Below are 16,285 nucleotides of genomic sequence, written 5' to 3'. Positions count from 1 at the left end.
TCTATCTCAGTTGGGTAGCATTCACCTAAGTGCCTGTTTCTCTTGCCACTGTCTATACCTTCTGATCTCAAGTGTATATTCAAGAAATGCATTTTCATCATCCCTTGATATTTTCAATTAAATTAGAAACAGTCAGTTTTCAGACACACATTCACCCACACAATGTACTCAAGTTTACAAATACATAAGTCAGGACATGCAGAAAAAAAATCAGCCTCCTTTTCCAAATTAGTGTTATCAACCAGACCAAATACCATCAAAGTGTTCAGAAGATAGTGTAGAGCTCAATGTTTTCTTATTTTAAAGGTAAATGTGAGGTGCGGCATTCCAGATGTAATTTGGTTTGTCAAACTACCAGATTTAAAGCAAAACACACTTTATTCATTGACTACAGTGAAAATACTACAAAAGAAAGAAGGAATTGGAATAACTTAACTTTAATGGAAATATTACCAGAATAATAAATACAGTAACTACTGTTAATTAACTGTTCCAATATAACAACATCCTTGGCATAAGACAAATTCAGAAAAACAGATTGTCTCACATGCAACTCCAGTAGCAGGAAGAGAACAGCTTTTGGCTGTAACTGACAGAGGGAGAAAAATAACTTCTACTTCTTCAAGACTCACGCTGCAGCTGCTGAATAAATCCTGGTTCTGTGGGAGCTTGGCCAAACCTGTTCAGGTTGCTTCTACTGTTCCAACATTTTAAAAAACCCAAAGGCTTCACAAGCTGTTTGCTCGAGTGGCTCTGGTAGACTGCTTGAAGCCACTGCCTTAAAAACTCTCTTAATAAAAAACATTACAAAATATCCAGTATCATTACATTAGCTTCTAGTGGACAGCAGTTTTATGGGCCATTTCACTGTTAACTAAAGAGGAAGACAAGCATACACTCAAATCATGAGTTTTTATTTGAACATTCATTTCCTGGGAATAGTAATATCAAAGCGTCTATTGATTAACATTGTTAAAACTTGACATACTCTACAATCTACTTCTTTGAGGGATGTGAAACTGCAACTACTTGAGATAGCAGCAGAGTGCAAATAGCCATTAGGTTAATTAGTTAGTTCAATGGCAAAAACACACAGATAGTCAAGTAAACATCAGTCCATGCAGCACTTACAATCTCTCTAGTTTGGGAAGATCACGAAATGTTTCTGGCTCTAGTACCTCTATGTGGTTGAAATGAATGTATCTGTTGAAAGAATTCACATGAAGAGTTAGCATTCATAACTGATGCCTGGAATGTATTTTGCTTTCAGAAACCAACCTAAACTGTTGCAAATTGAAGATATAACTAAGACTAGAAACCTGACATATAGCATCAATGCTTTAAACGCTGACTCCATCCATTGGTCTTGCTACTTTGTTCACACTTTTTCTAAGAGGTTCACACAGACCATAAATTATAAGAGCTTGGGCTCTTTCCAACTTTCCTGGAGTGATGACAGAATTCCACAGAGCAGTATTAATAGTTCATCCTTCTACTTTGCAATAACATCAACAATATGATTTCATGTACATGGAATAGAATTTGTAAATTTCCTGATATCTAAAGCAGTTGACATCTTCCTGAACATTCAATGTTACAGGCCCTCTTTAGTCACAATTGTCACTTTCTAATGCATCTAGTTCCTTACTATCCAATTAAGCTTCTTCAAAGTTAGTGAAATAAAAGGAAATTACAAAGCAGGTAAGGGATTGCATTCCAGTAGTCCAGTTAAATCTAACATTTAAAGATTATTTAACTATTTGCTCTGACTGTATCACTTATGAGTTCTGACTTTCTGCTCAGATTTCAGATGCATGTACTACCCAAAATTATATTCATGGTCTGAGATCCTGTTAGATGGAACTGAAGCTGTGGAAACTCAATCATCATACAAAAAAATGAAATCACTCTTATAATTAATCATTTTAGTTGTTACATTTGTGATTCTTTTCAGTTTTAAACTTAGAATTAAACATATACCCAAATGGTGCACACAACATTCAGGAATTGGAATTTAACAAGCTTCAATAGTCACTTAACCAGCTAAATAACATTAAAAATACAAGATACTATTAACAAGAAAACCTTACAATTTACTGTCGTAACAAACTGATGAAGGAATATAGCAAAAAAAAACTAATGAAGCTTCTGTTAATTTGGTTTTGCTGCAATAATTAATCCTAAAATGACATGCTTATCACTTTAAGTTATTTAAGGAAGAATGTCCTGTGCTTTCCCCTTCTGCACAGTCAATATTCAATAATATGCCACTATCATAAAATTCTGCTAGACAAGTTGCACAGTAAATACCAATATATAGCACCACTGTCAATAGATATTTGTTTAAGATGGCAAATTCTCAATTCAAACCATTAATGCATTTTTCATTTTGGGAATAATTGCAACTGATGTTTTCTTTCTCTAGATTCAAAGGCACCAGGGTTCATGACAACACATTTAATGAGGTCAATTGACTCAACAGAACGGAGGTTGAGATTGTTACTTTTAGATTTGTCAAGGCTAAGTTTCATCTTAAGCAATTAACATAAGATTTAAATGACTTGAAAAGCAGTTGAAAACTAGTTGAAACTATTTGACTGTTTACCACTGAAGTGTTTGTACTATGAGATGTTACTATACCCACATACTTGGTAATGGGCATACATGTGACAAATAAATACAGCTCAGAATATAAAACTACAGAATTTATGGATATTACAAGTTAAAAAATACAATGAAACGAACAGTCCACATAAGTAATTGATTGATTTATATATACCTATTTTTGTTATAAACTGTAAATAGATTACAAGTATTTAGAAACATTGTAGCAATCAAGTATACTGCAGTACAAAATAGTATAAATAATGTAATCAAAATACTAATTAAGACGATAGATGTAATTCTAAGGGTTGTGATCCATCAACCTTGGTAAGATACATTTACAGAGGGAAGGGTGGAGTGACTAATGACAGTGTGTGTGGAGCAGCAGATAGAAGAAGGGGCCACTTACCTTTGCAGAGCACAGGACATCATTGGCCTTCTTTCTACACTGCTGTCTGTCCTTTTGCACAAATGGAGACAGCACTGACCCATGTTGCTATCACTGCCTGGGATGTCAAGGTCTACTGAGATGGTCAGCAAGAAAGAGGCATCCTTGTTTACCAGTTCATTCAGAATAGAACAGCTTACTTCAGGAAGTGGACTAACAACTGAACAACCAGGAATACTACAGGTAACTACTGGCTGATCCGACCAAAGAGCACATCCGTGAATTAAACACATTGATTGGGACTTATGATCCAGTCCTTCAGAGTTCCCATGCACTTTATCCCACGTACTCCTCACACAGGCAACTTCTACTGCCTACAAAGCCAACACACCATCATATCATGGGAACTGTTTAAGAACCTCTCTGGCTATGTCGAAGGCATCTTGAAACCCATTGTATAAAGGATCCCCAGGTTCTGTCGCGACACAACAGATTTCTTACAGAAACTTAGCACTCACTGTGCAGTCGAACAGGGAACATTCCTCATCACAACAGACGTTTCAGCACTCAACACCAGCATCTCCACAATGATAGCATTATGGCAACAGCCTCAGTACTTAACACCAACAACTGCCAAACTCCAAGCACCATCCTGCAACTCATCCGCTTGATACACGACCACAACTTTTGACAACGAATTCTTCATCCAGACACATGGAACAACCATGGGGAGCAAATTTGCAACCCAGTATGCCAAGATCTTCATGCACAGGTGCGAACAAGACCTCTTCTCTACGCAGGACCTCCAAACAACACTATACACCAGGTATACTGACGACATATTTTTCCTCTGGACGCATGGCGAAGAGTCAGTGAAACAACTAGTCAGTGATATCAATGAGTTTCATCCCACCATCAAACTCACCATGGACTACTCTTTAGTTTCTGTCTCATTCTTGGACACATGCATCTCCACTAAGAATGGGCACCTCAGCACCTCACTCTACCACAAACCCATGGATAACCTCATGATGCTACACTTCTCCAGCTTCCACCCAAAACATATTAAAACAGCCATTCCATGGGGATAAGCCCTATGCCTACACAGGATCTTTTCCAATGACAAGGAACATGATGGGCACTTGGAAGTATTCAAGAATACTCATAAGAACAGGGCACAATGCTCAACTCATTGACCACCAGTTCCAAAGTGCCACAATGACCGCAAGAAACCATAATGACCTCCTCAGGAAACAGATATAAGCTGCAACCGACAGGGTACCCTTCATTTTCCAGTACTTCCCAGGAGCCGAGAAACTACACCGTGTTCTTTGTGACCTGCAACACATTATCAATGAGGATGAGCACCTCATCAAGACCTTCCACATGCCTCCACATCTTGTTTTTAAACAACCACCAAACCTCAAACAGATTATTGTTCGTATCAAACTGCTCGACTTTCAGGACAACACCATACAACCCTTGTCATGGTAGATGCTGCAAGATGTGTCAGAGTGTGGACATGGATAGCACCATTACAGGTGGGGACACCACTCACCATGTGCGTGGCAGGTATTCATGTGACTTGGCCAACATTGTCTATCTTATATGCTGCAGGCAAGGATGCCCTGTGGCATGGTACATTGATGACACCGAGCAGAGGCTATGGAAACAGATGAATGAGCACTGTACAACAATGAACAGACAGGAGCATTCCCTCCCAATTGGAGAACACTTCAGCAGTCCGGGATATTCGGGTGACTGTCCTCCAAGGTGGACTTCGGGACAGTCAACAATGCAAAGTGGCTAAGCAGAGGCTGATAGCCAAGTTTGGTACCCATGGGGATGGCCTCAACCGGGACCTTGGGTTCATGGTACACTACAGGTGACCCCACTGCAATACACACACTCTCTCTCTCTCTCTCTCACACACACACACACACACACACACACACACGTTTGTGCAGTGAATTTGTACTTGCAGAAATATATTTTATTTTGCTCAAAAACATGTAAGATTTTGTAAATCTCTGTTTTAGAAATAGAATCAGTCTAAATATTGTGTCATAGACATCCTCACACAGGGCACCTCACACCTTCAATCTGAGAGGACATGGCACCTATTGTTAAAGTTCACTTGAGAATTAACTTTTAAAAAAGGTTCTGGGATTTACATATGAAAGAACTTAAACCAGCATGATCATTCTAAAAGCTGAGAGATTTAACAAACAATTCAGGTCTTTTTCAATACATAATTTCAGTTGCATCACACTGTAAACTTCTGCTTTAAATTCTGTCTTACAATCTTTTAGTCCACAACCACCTGATGAAGGAGCAGCACTCCAAAAGCTAGTGATTCCAAATAAACCTGTTGGACCATAACCTGGTGTTGTGCGATTTTTAATTTTGTACACCCCAGTCTAACAACAGCATCACCAAATCGTATCTATCAGTGTCAACTTTCTCCACAAACCTGGAAGCTAGCTTACACTGCTTGTGTGCCATCTATTGAAATTTTACATGTGACTCGCCAGAGCTAAGGCAATGCTTCTGTCTTGCAGCATCTGATTTGGTACAATATATAGCTAGCCTTTGTGGCGCTAGAGCCTTGGATGCCAAATTAACAAATTCCATTAACAGAGAGAATGTCTATCACACCCAATACACGATTCATCAAACAACCCTTGCAACATCTCGTAACAAAAAATTATGAGTTTCAAAATCCATTATTGTACAATAATTCACCCTGGGCTGTGGTAGTTCTGATGAAGTGAAACTCACTTATTTTAATTCTTGAACTTCAACTGGTGAAATTCCAGTTTGTGTTCTATTTTGGAAAACAGAATTTTATGACATGGTTCTGTTAATTATATTACTAGGTATTAGATTTCTCTTGAAACGTTCATGATCCCTAACAGGATCATAAGAATTACAACCTGTCAACAATTAGAAGGTGATAAGATCAGCTGGAATTTGTCCCATGTCATGCTATGATCATGGCAGTATTGTCAAGGTCTTGGCTGAGGAGGGCCCAAAGTTTCTTTAAGGAGTCGCAGATGAATCCTTGTTTCTCCAGCCCACAGAAAGCAAATCAGAACAACTATTTCCAAATTACCTCATAGGGGTCAATGCTGGCCCCAAATCACATCACTATGGGTTGGTATGAAAACTGCTGCCAGGGCTCAAGATTTATACGTTTAAAAGCATGTAGCAGCTTCCAGCTGTTCAAGAGAGCAGGTAGTAATGAGAACCTGTCAGCTCGGGAAGGGCTTCAGCTCTGGGACTCTCATAATTTGACAGTTTTAAATGCACAGTACATCTCATGTTTCATGAAAAGGAAGAATTGCCTGAAGAACATTAGAATCAGCCATGCAATCCTGCTGTTGCTGAACACACCTCGCTCTAATAAACATCCGACTTTCTAGTTTAGACGCAGGCAGAAGGATAAAAATAACACTACAGTTAGGGAATGGTCCAAGTAACTGACAATTTTCTAGATTCAGAAATGTGTGCTTCATTTTAAGCGAATAAAGAATCCTTCTTGTGATTGTCCATCATTCCCAGCAGGTGATGTTCTATTTGGATTGAAACACCACACCAAGACGTTCAACTAGTCAGTCTTGGAAAGCATTAATATAAAGCTGGACTGAAATCCTAAATACCATTCAGCAGAGACATTCTTAAGAAGGATAAATGCCAAGAACAGATAGAAGGAAATGGTTAATGGACAGTACTGTTGGCAAGCTTAACGATTTTGTCTGGCATTCATTGGCAATGAAGAGATCATCAGTTAGACAGATACTTGGCTCAAATTGGTTAACTGGATAAAAATGGAAAGTGTGTGCTCTGTTAAAATCATATAAGTTGCTTACAGTTATCAAAAGTCCATTTAAACACTGAAAATCCTTTATTCATTACTGTTATACATTGTATGAGGCAATTCAAAGAACAAAATGAAACTTGACCCAAAACCTATTCTGGCATTGCTGACTTCAATTGAATAAGTTGATTTTAAAACCATATTTGCTTCTCCGGTTTTGTCATCAGTAGCACAGTCTCTGATGTCAAAGTAAGCATGATTGTCAGTATTCCAATGTTATTGTGATGTTAAGTTTATGACAGCAGATTACTGCTACCCAGCAATAAGCAGCGAAGCACCTAATCAGAACCTTGTCCAGAAAACAGGATTATCCTTCAAATTTTAATCAGTTATGGAAAACAAGTACAAGATTTGCGGGTGTGTATATACAATGTCATGTATTTATATATATATATGGAATAAATAATTTGTTTAATTATCAATTCAGAAATGAAAAACATACCTCTATTATGTTAAAACATACAGTGTTTGATATAGCAGAAAAGATTGTCAATAAACAAATAGGAAACTGAAAAACACTTGGTCAAAGCTTCATCTTGCATGCACTGTGTGAACTTCTGGTTGTCACATGAGAGAAAGGATGCAATTGGATTGGAGGGACTGTAGAGGAGATTTACCAGGAAGTTGCCTGGAATGAAGTATTTTAGCTACGAAGAGAGACTGGAGAGGTTCTGGTTGTTTTAACTGCTGCAGAGAAGGTTGAGGAGGGGACATGATAGAAGTATATAAGGTTATGACAGACATGGATAGGATGGATAAAAAGCAGCTGCCCCTCCTTAGTTAAAGGATCAATAACAAGTAGCTGTAACTGCAGTTATTAAAGGTGAAGAGCAGAACCTTTCAGGGGATTTGAGGAAAATATTTTTCATCCAGAGGCTGGTGGAATCTGGAATGCACTGCAGGACAGGACAGGAGAGGTGTAAAACCTCACAACTTTTAAAAAGTACTTGGATGAGCACTTGAGATATTGTAATATTCAGGGTTATTGGCTAGGTGCTGGAAATTGGGATTAGTAGTGCAGACTCGATGGACCAAAGGGCCTCCTGTGTGCTGTATGATTCTATGACAAAAAAAGCTACCACTAACCTGTGTTTGTGCACTTTCCTAGTAATATCAAAACTCCTTTCATCGCAACAGTGACTCAGAAGTTTCATTAACAAAACTACTTTTTTTTATATGTACTTAGATACCAATGGATACTTGAAGCATTGGCATGGTAGGATGAAAGAAAGGGTCATGAGTGGAAGTAGGCACTAAGGTGGCATTGAGGTATATGGAGTCATGGGAATGGTGGAGGAAGATAGGTGGAAAGTGTGTATGAGAGGCTATGTGTGGGTCGAGGGCATTGGATTTAATACTGGCAGGACATAGGGAGACGAGGAATTCCTGACGAAGGACTCTTGCCCGAAACATTAATTCTCTTGTTCCTTGGATGCTGCCTGACCTGCTGTACTTTTCCAGCAGCACGCTCTCAACTCTGATCTCCACCATCTGCAGTCCTCACTTTCTCCTAGGACAGTAAGAGGTGTGAGGGAAAATATTTTATATTTCTCCCACTTTGGTCAAGATAACATATACGAGGAAAGCCAACCTTTGGGATTTTGAAAAGGTACATTTGTGTTTAAAATGTGCATAAAACTTTTAGCACTTGCCGAAGCTGTCAAAGAATGTCCAATGCTGAGTAAAAAAAGCGAAAGACATTTAAGAGTACCTATTGACATAAAATATTATAGAAATTACATTGCATGACAGATTCCAAAACTATTACCTTCAGATTGGGCAGTCTACCAAGTGAGTATTTTATTAGGAAGCTGTAACTTGTAATAGAAAGGAAATGTTGTTTACATGAGGGGTTAGTTCAAGTTTTTCAGTGGATACAATGAGAATGTTTTTTTAGGAAATAGATTATCAATAGACTGATAACTAGTTGGCATGGGGAAGAAAAGGCAAAGAGTGATAGTTATGAATTGGCACAGAGGTTGTAAATAACCATGGGGATGTTGATTGAATATGGGGTATGAGGAACCATGGTGGATTAACATGGAGGTATTAGGAAATATTAAAGATGGATTGATGTGCATAGGTTGCCAAAAGACATACAAAGGGTAATGGGGAATATGTCTATGGTTCATACATTGGTACATCACTTTTAACAGTCACGAGAAGGGAGTATAGGGCAGGTGATGGCATAAGCGGGGCATGGGTAGTAAGAAGTTGAGAGAGTAAGACAAATATGAAAACTAGGCAGGAGACCGTAGTCGGCCATTCACCCATTCCTTCTTGGCAGCCAACAGTCTCATCCACACTTCCTGGATCATCCATACAGACACTCAATCTTGTGCGCACCTCTTGACCAAGCACTGGAAATATGGGAGGCTATTTTAAGAGGTTATGTTCACAAAGGTGTGATTTCTCCTGAATCACATCATGGGAATGTAACTAAGGGCCACAAAATTCTTAGACTAGATATCGCAAAAATGTTTCCCCTGGCTGGAAAATCTGTAAAGCAAAGTCAAAGTCTCAGAATAGAGAGTTGGCCATTTAGGATTGAAATGAGGAAAAATTTCTGTAGCCAAACAGCTGGGAATCTTTGGAATTCCGTCTCTGCACAGACTTGTGAATATCCAGTGGTTGAGAGTATTAAGGTATATCAGGATCATGAGGAAAGATTGGGAGTTGAAGTAAAAGATCAGCTGTAAATTTGTTGAACAGTGGATCAGACCAAAAGAAGCAAAATGACCAATTCAACATTATTTTTCTTCCATTCTTATGTTTATCAGTGATCCACATACCTTTGCCAATTGCCTAAACACCCACCTCCACCGAAATCAGATCAGTAACTGCCATGCCCAACCCACGATCTGAATCCCTTTCTCCACCACAATCCCGATAATCAATTTAGTCATAGCCATTTCACCCTGGCTTTTGCCTGGAACCTGAAGCCAGCCATTCTTCATACTGGTTGGCTGCAATTAGGAAACAAACTTTTTACTAAAAAAGAAAATCAGATCCTCCCATTAAATTCAGCAGCCTCCTTACAAATCCTATACGTCCACATTTCCTAACTGCTAAACAAACCACCATTACACCCTTATTATCAGCATCTAATTCATTTTGGTTTAAATATGACTGAATTCCCAAAATTCAAGGAAAGGCAGGCAGGAAATTCCTGACCATGTCTGTTTATTTAAGGGAATCTCCTGGCTGTTTCAGAGAGAATCTTGCTTTTCCAAATGAAATACAAACGAGAAATAGAAATGACACGTAAAATGGGTAACATTCCAACACTCCAACCAAGACACAAACTGGACAGAATACAATGGAGAATTTAGACTAATATATTTGTGTGAAATGAATTAAAATAGAAGGTGAAAGAGAGAAAAAACATGATGTATAGTAAAGCGATGTGTAAATTTGTATCATGACATTTAATTAGAGTTTTTTTTAAATTATTGGTCAGAGCTGTACATATCTTGGAGACATTAGAGACAGTTTTCATGGGGAAAGGACAACTTAGTGTCAGCTTCTTTAAGGGGAGATCTGCACACAGGTCATATTCCAGAGAACACAGATGAGAACTTCAAAAGAGTAGCTTGCAAAGGAATGTTCATCCAAATGCACAAAACAAATGGCTTGATGCATTGGCAGTTTTGCAAAAATGTTTGTACTTACTACGATGGAACATGGAGGAAGCCAGAAGAAACTTTATAGAAAACCGTAATGGAACTTGAGCCATCATTTCCATCATTGAAGTGGTGGTCAACATTGGGGACCCAACCATCATGTAGCATCTGACAGTTGATGTTGAAGGTTTCTTTGTGTCACAAGCAGCAGCCAAATGCCCTAACAGAAATTACCATGCAAGGTTGGATTGCTGGCAAAATGACTGTGGATTAATGCATTCAAAAGGCCTTGCAGAGTATTTGTCCTGCAAAAGATGACAAAAATTGCTGTGTTTCTGCCCTGGGGTAGTGACAGTGGCTCCATGGAGCAGAAAACCTTTTTTCTATCTTCCTACCCTTGCATCCTGGCATTGCCTTTATTGTTGCTTGGCCGTCACCCAGCCCAGACTGCTGCTGTCTGTATGGAGATGCTACAGACTACAGCCTGACTTCCCAGGGTCCCCTTTTGTAGAAGCCCCAAGATAGGGAGCAATGGAATGCACACTGATGGTGAGTTGATGCTTGTATTCAATATGGCATGATGTAATTATAAATTCAATTGGCAGAGATGGAGGCTATGATGGTCAAAGACAGAAGAAGAGTAAGATGTAGGGTTGAAAATCAAGGTTATAGTTATTGAGATGATAGTCAAATTAGTTTTTCATAGACTGCCCAAGCAAAAAGTAACTTTTTAGGTTGTCTGCTTGCTACCTTCCTTCCTCTTTCTACTCCTGTTCATAACTGCAGGTAGTACGGATTATACTTCATCAGTGTTGGATTCACTGCTTTTCGTCATTTACATAAATGATTTGGATGAGAACATAGGAGGTATAGTTAGTAAGTTTGCAGTTGGGCCAATGGACTGAAGAGTGGCAGACGGAATTTAATTTAGATAAATGTGAGGTGCTGCATTTTGGAAAGGCAAATCAGTGCAGAACTTACACATTTAATGGTAAGGTCCTGGGGAGTGTTGCTGAACAAAGAGACGTTGGAGTGCAGGTTCATAGCTCCTTGAAGGTGAAGTCCCAGGTAGACAGGATAGTGAAGAAGGTGTTTGGTATGCTTTCCTTTATTGGTTAGAGCATGGAGTACAGGAGTTGGGAGGTCATGTTGCGGCTGTACAGGACATTGATTAAGCCACTTCTGGAATATTGTGTTCAATTCTGGTCTCCCTGCTACAGGAAGGATGTTGTGAAACTAGAGAGTGGTTCAGAAAAGATTTACAAGGATGTTGCCCGAGTTGGAGGGTTTGAGCGAGAAGGAGAGGCTGAATAGGTTAGGGCTATTTTAACTGGGTGTCAGGGGCTGAGGGTTGATGTTATAGAGGTTTACAAAATCATGACGGCCATAGATAAAGTGAATAGTCAAGGTCTTTTCCCTGGTTTCGGGAAATCTAAGGCATAGCTGAGAGGAGAAATATTTAAAAGGGGCCGAAGGGGCAGCTTTTGTATGCAGAGGGTTGTTCGAGTATGGAATGAGCTGACAGAGGAAATGGTGGACAAACGGGAGGCTGGAAGAAGACGGCAAGCCACGCAGCATCAGGAGATGGAGAAGTCGACATTTTAGGTGTGACCCTTCTTCAGGACTGGGGATGGGTGTAAGAGGAGCTGCAGATAAAAGGGGTGATGGGGGCAGGGCAGTGAAGTGGGGATAGGTGAAGACAGGTCAAGAGTACAACTGGTTGATCGTTGGAAGTGGTGAAGGCTGGTACAGTTACAACATCTAAAAGGCATCTAAATGGGTTTATGAATAGCAAGGGTTTAGAGGGACATGGCCAAAAGCTGGCAAATGGGACTAGATTAATTAAACATATTTGGTTGGCATGGACGAGTTGGACCGAAGGATTTGTTTTCATGCTGTGCAGCTCTATGATTCTATCACTCTATGATGGTAAGACTTTGCAGCACGCAAAAGATCAGTCCAAATCTTGATACTTTTTCTGCCTTGCACTCTGCTGCTCATCTAGTACAGCACAATGCAGGACTGTTTCAATGCAGTAGTGGTCTGTAACATGGTTTCTATTATATATTTTCTATGCAAGTATGCAGGGGTTGTGCATAATAATCATGAGACATTTTGCTCGGATAGTGACGTTCTCACTCAATCGTCAGTCTGGCTTGCCATTTAGGTTTAAATTCAGGTGGCACAGAGAACCGCTAGCAAGTGAAGGCTGGAATTCTCAGTGTTAATCTGCAATTTGCTACCAATTCAGTTTAAAAGTGAGGCAAAGAATTTTTTTGGTTCTGGTTTAGTTCGGGGTTAACATTATAAAGCAATGTCCATGCTGTCATTGGCTTGTTGTAAAAGTGCAAGGTCTATAATATTAGTAAAAGCATGTGCCTGAACTACCTGCTTTTCTCTGACGAGACAGAGTGAATTGTAATCAGCTGTCTCTGAGAAACAAGCTTTAGTAATTATCACAATAGGGGACATTATGAATTTATAAAGATGTAAATCAAACAAAGGTAACATACTACATCAGCTTGTGCAAACAATCCATTGTTGAGCTGACACCTTGTAGCTTAGGTAAGCATTTATATTTAGACAATCTAGGGAAGCAGGTATATATAAAGTGTCAAAATACCATCATGAAGAATCTTTGCCTTGAATTTATAGCAAGTTATTCTTTTGTTTTATTTTTCTATTTTATTTGAACAAGATTAAGAGGTGTGAAGTCAGATAAAGTTTTTAAAGATGGAACATACTAGTGGCAGTGTCTGATTGATTGCTTTACAGGGTTGCAATAATTGCAACATCTTTCTCAATGGGGAATTTTGAATGGGTGACTTTTCATGAGCATTTCAAAACTTCTCATTGTTATATAACTCATCTGTTCTATACATAGTCAAAACAGATTGAGAAAGCATGGGAGGTCTGAGGGACAGTGGATAGCTGGGTGAGGGCTTTAAGGTCTTTAAGTAAAGTGTGTCAATGTCCTAGGGAACAGAGACCAGCATTAGGTAGCTCAATGTGCACAAGATTCTGGGTTGTCTCAAACTGCTTCTGTCATTGGCAAAATCCAACTTGACATTGCACCAAATATAATCAGAAAATACTAGAGAAATTCAGCATGTCTGGCAGCATGGTGAAGAGAGAAATGGCAATAGTGTTCACCTCTTAAGTGACTACATTTTTAGAAGCGGTCTATAGAAGAGTCATACAAGACTCAAAAATGTAACTCTGTTTCTTTCTCTTCTCAGATACTGTCAGACTTGCTGAATTTCTCTAGCACTTCTTACTTGTATTTCAGATTTTAAGCATCTGCAGTAACTTGCTTTTATTTGATTCTGTCCCTATGTCCCTGGGATGAAAATAGTGCACACAGCAACTGTTCAATGGGTGTGGTCTTTTGAAATGGTAAATTTCCAAACTTAAGCTTTTGTCTTGTTCATGAAAATCAAAGTCATTACAGAAGCACAGACTCATTATTAGTCCCTGAGGTTCAGGTTTGTGCTTAGAGGACTGTGGTGATATTCTTCTGCTAGAAGCACTTCTCCCACTCCGTCCTCTCCCTGTTCTTGCTCCTTGTAGCCTCTGTTTATCTTCAAATTATGAATGGAATGTTGACCAGAGCACCCATGGCAGAGATCAAATGGCCTGTACAGAAACACTTGAAGTCAGCATAATGTCCTTAATCTGCCTTATCATCCTCTGAAAATTTCTACAACCTGAAGGAACTATGGAAATAAGGGAACACATAAAATAAATATCACTGCCAGAATTAATCAAACAAAACTAACTTTAAATTCATTGATGATCCCATTTAACAGGACAGATAAAAGCTCCTTCCTTCTTCATAACACATATTCAGCTGGGTGAGGACATTGGCTGGAGCGTTGAGCTTCAAAATGGCAACACTGGCAACAAATCAGTGTTGCCTCTTTATTGGTGCCAGGGACCGCCTATTCTGGATACTTCTGAAGGAAATTTGTCATGTACCTGTTAATTGCATCATCAATATGTGTGTGTATGTGTGTGAGCATGTGTGCAAGTTTGCATGTGTATGTATGACAGTATTTGTAGTGCTCGTACAACAGGTACTACAAAGATCAATTTTACATCCTTAACTCTCCTTGTGAAAGAATGTCCTTTGCAGCTGTAACAATGAAAGTGGAAGTTTGGGGTGCGTACAAAGAACAGAGAACAGCGAATTACTGATTGCAGTTTGGAGAATGCTTAAATTGAGAAATACCATTGCATTAATTGATATGGAGTAGCATTTCATCTTTCACTAGAACAATTGCATCAAGTGTGGTTTGTAGAAAAAAAATGAAAAGGAGAAATTAATTAATCAACAGTTAAAAACAAAGGCTGTGAAATTTCTGGGGCTCAAAACTGTGGAAAGCCTGGTTTCTGAAGGTGGTGACCAGGAAGTGGGGTGAAACTGGTTCCACCATAATCCTGTTCACTTTGATTTATCATGGGTGTATTTATGTAAAAGAAACATTTTGAGGACAGTTTCAAGACTTTGTTAGGGAAGTCCTGGAAAATATTCCTGAATTAGTCAATATCAAGCAACCGAACCATTCTAGGTTTAGTAAAGATCCCAAAGCTTTCCTATCATACTGTAATCAAGTTCACAACAGATTAAGTTAATAATCTCCAAGAACACAATTGTTACTTTAGTAGTAACAGTTTATCTGCGATTCAGTTGGTACCACCCTCACCTTTGAATCATTAGATTTTGGGTTGAAGTCCCATTCCAGGTTTTCAGCAGAAAGTTAAGGCTATCATTTTGCTGTAGTGCAGAAGGAGTATTCATTGCTGGAGGTGCCATTGAAAAAATGAGATATTAAACTCATCTTCTTGCTTGGGTGAATGCAAAGGAATACACTAATTTGAAGAAGAGCAGTGCAGTTATTCCTAGTGTCCTGACCAATACTTACCAATAATCAGCATCATAAAAACAAAATCAGATGATGTTGTCATCAGGATAATTCTGTTTGTGGGAATTTATTTCACACATATTTGCAGCTATGTTTCCTGCAATAATCATTACACAAAGTACTTCAATAGCTGTACAACTCCTTGAGATGTCTGGTTTCATTTCTGTAATCCAAAAGGACCTGAGAACACTGCAAGCAGGACAAATACAGGCATTTTAGGGCAAACATTGCTAAAGAATATTTACATATATCTGTCTCTTCTCCGAGTAAAGCTGGACTCACCTTCAGGATTTCTGATTCAGACTCAGGTTTTCAACTAGTGGGATGAGAATTCAGCTCTGTCACATTTATACTAATGGAGCAGACTCATAAAAACTTCAGGGCCAAGACTTCAAAAGTAACAGAAATGTATCATTAATATAAAAAAAACCTAAAATATTCAAAAGCATGACTTTTACTTACAACTGCTCCAGCATCATAAGCCCTTTAAATGCCAGCTTATCAATTGTACGTATGCTGTTCTTGTACAGATAGCTGAAAGAAATCAGGAATTAAACTATAAAAACACTAGTACAAAACAAATTATTTTCAATATTCAATATTTATCAATATCCCTGTGCCAGGTCATCTCTCGTAGTTATCAAGTATAATACCATTCATCTGTCCCTTTTCCATTCTCTATAAAATATTTTCCTCAAATATCTTGGTTGAATAATTCGTTCTGTTCTCAACATCTCCATTCTGACTCTTTATTTCATGCATAAATCCATATTTATTCTATACTCTGCGCAATATATAGCAAGTCATAACTATGTGTGATGAGTTCACTATATACTTTATAGTGACTGACCATAGTCAGTCATCA

The 16,285-nt window shown here is 38.8% G+C and overlaps 1 protein-coding gene across 1 annotated transcript in view; it reads right to left on the bottom strand.

The window, feature by feature from the left end:
• LOC132814373 (peroxidasin homolog) overlaps window positions 1-16,285 on the bottom strand; it is a 590,104-nt gene that overhangs the window by 276,338 nt on the left and 297,481 nt on the right. Inside the window, exons 4-5 of the mRNA XM_060823479.1 lie at window positions 15,883-15,954; window positions 1,132-1,203 (exon numbers count right to left, since the gene is read on the bottom strand). Coding sequence (XP_060679462.1) covers window positions 1,132-1,203; window positions 15,883-15,954 — 144 coding nt within the window. The remainder of the gene's footprint in view (window positions 1-1,131; window positions 1,204-15,882; window positions 15,955-16,285) is intronic.

This window comes from Hemiscyllium ocellatum, chromosome 4 (assembly GCF_020745735.1).
Source record: "Hemiscyllium ocellatum isolate sHemOce1 chromosome 4, sHemOce1.pat.X.cur, whole genome shotgun sequence".
NCBI lineage: Eukaryota > Metazoa > Chordata > Chondrichthyes > Orectolobiformes > Hemiscylliidae > Hemiscyllium > Hemiscyllium ocellatum.
The sequence above is the reverse complement of the archived record's forward strand: the minus strand, read 5'-3'. Positions and strand labels throughout refer to the sequence as shown.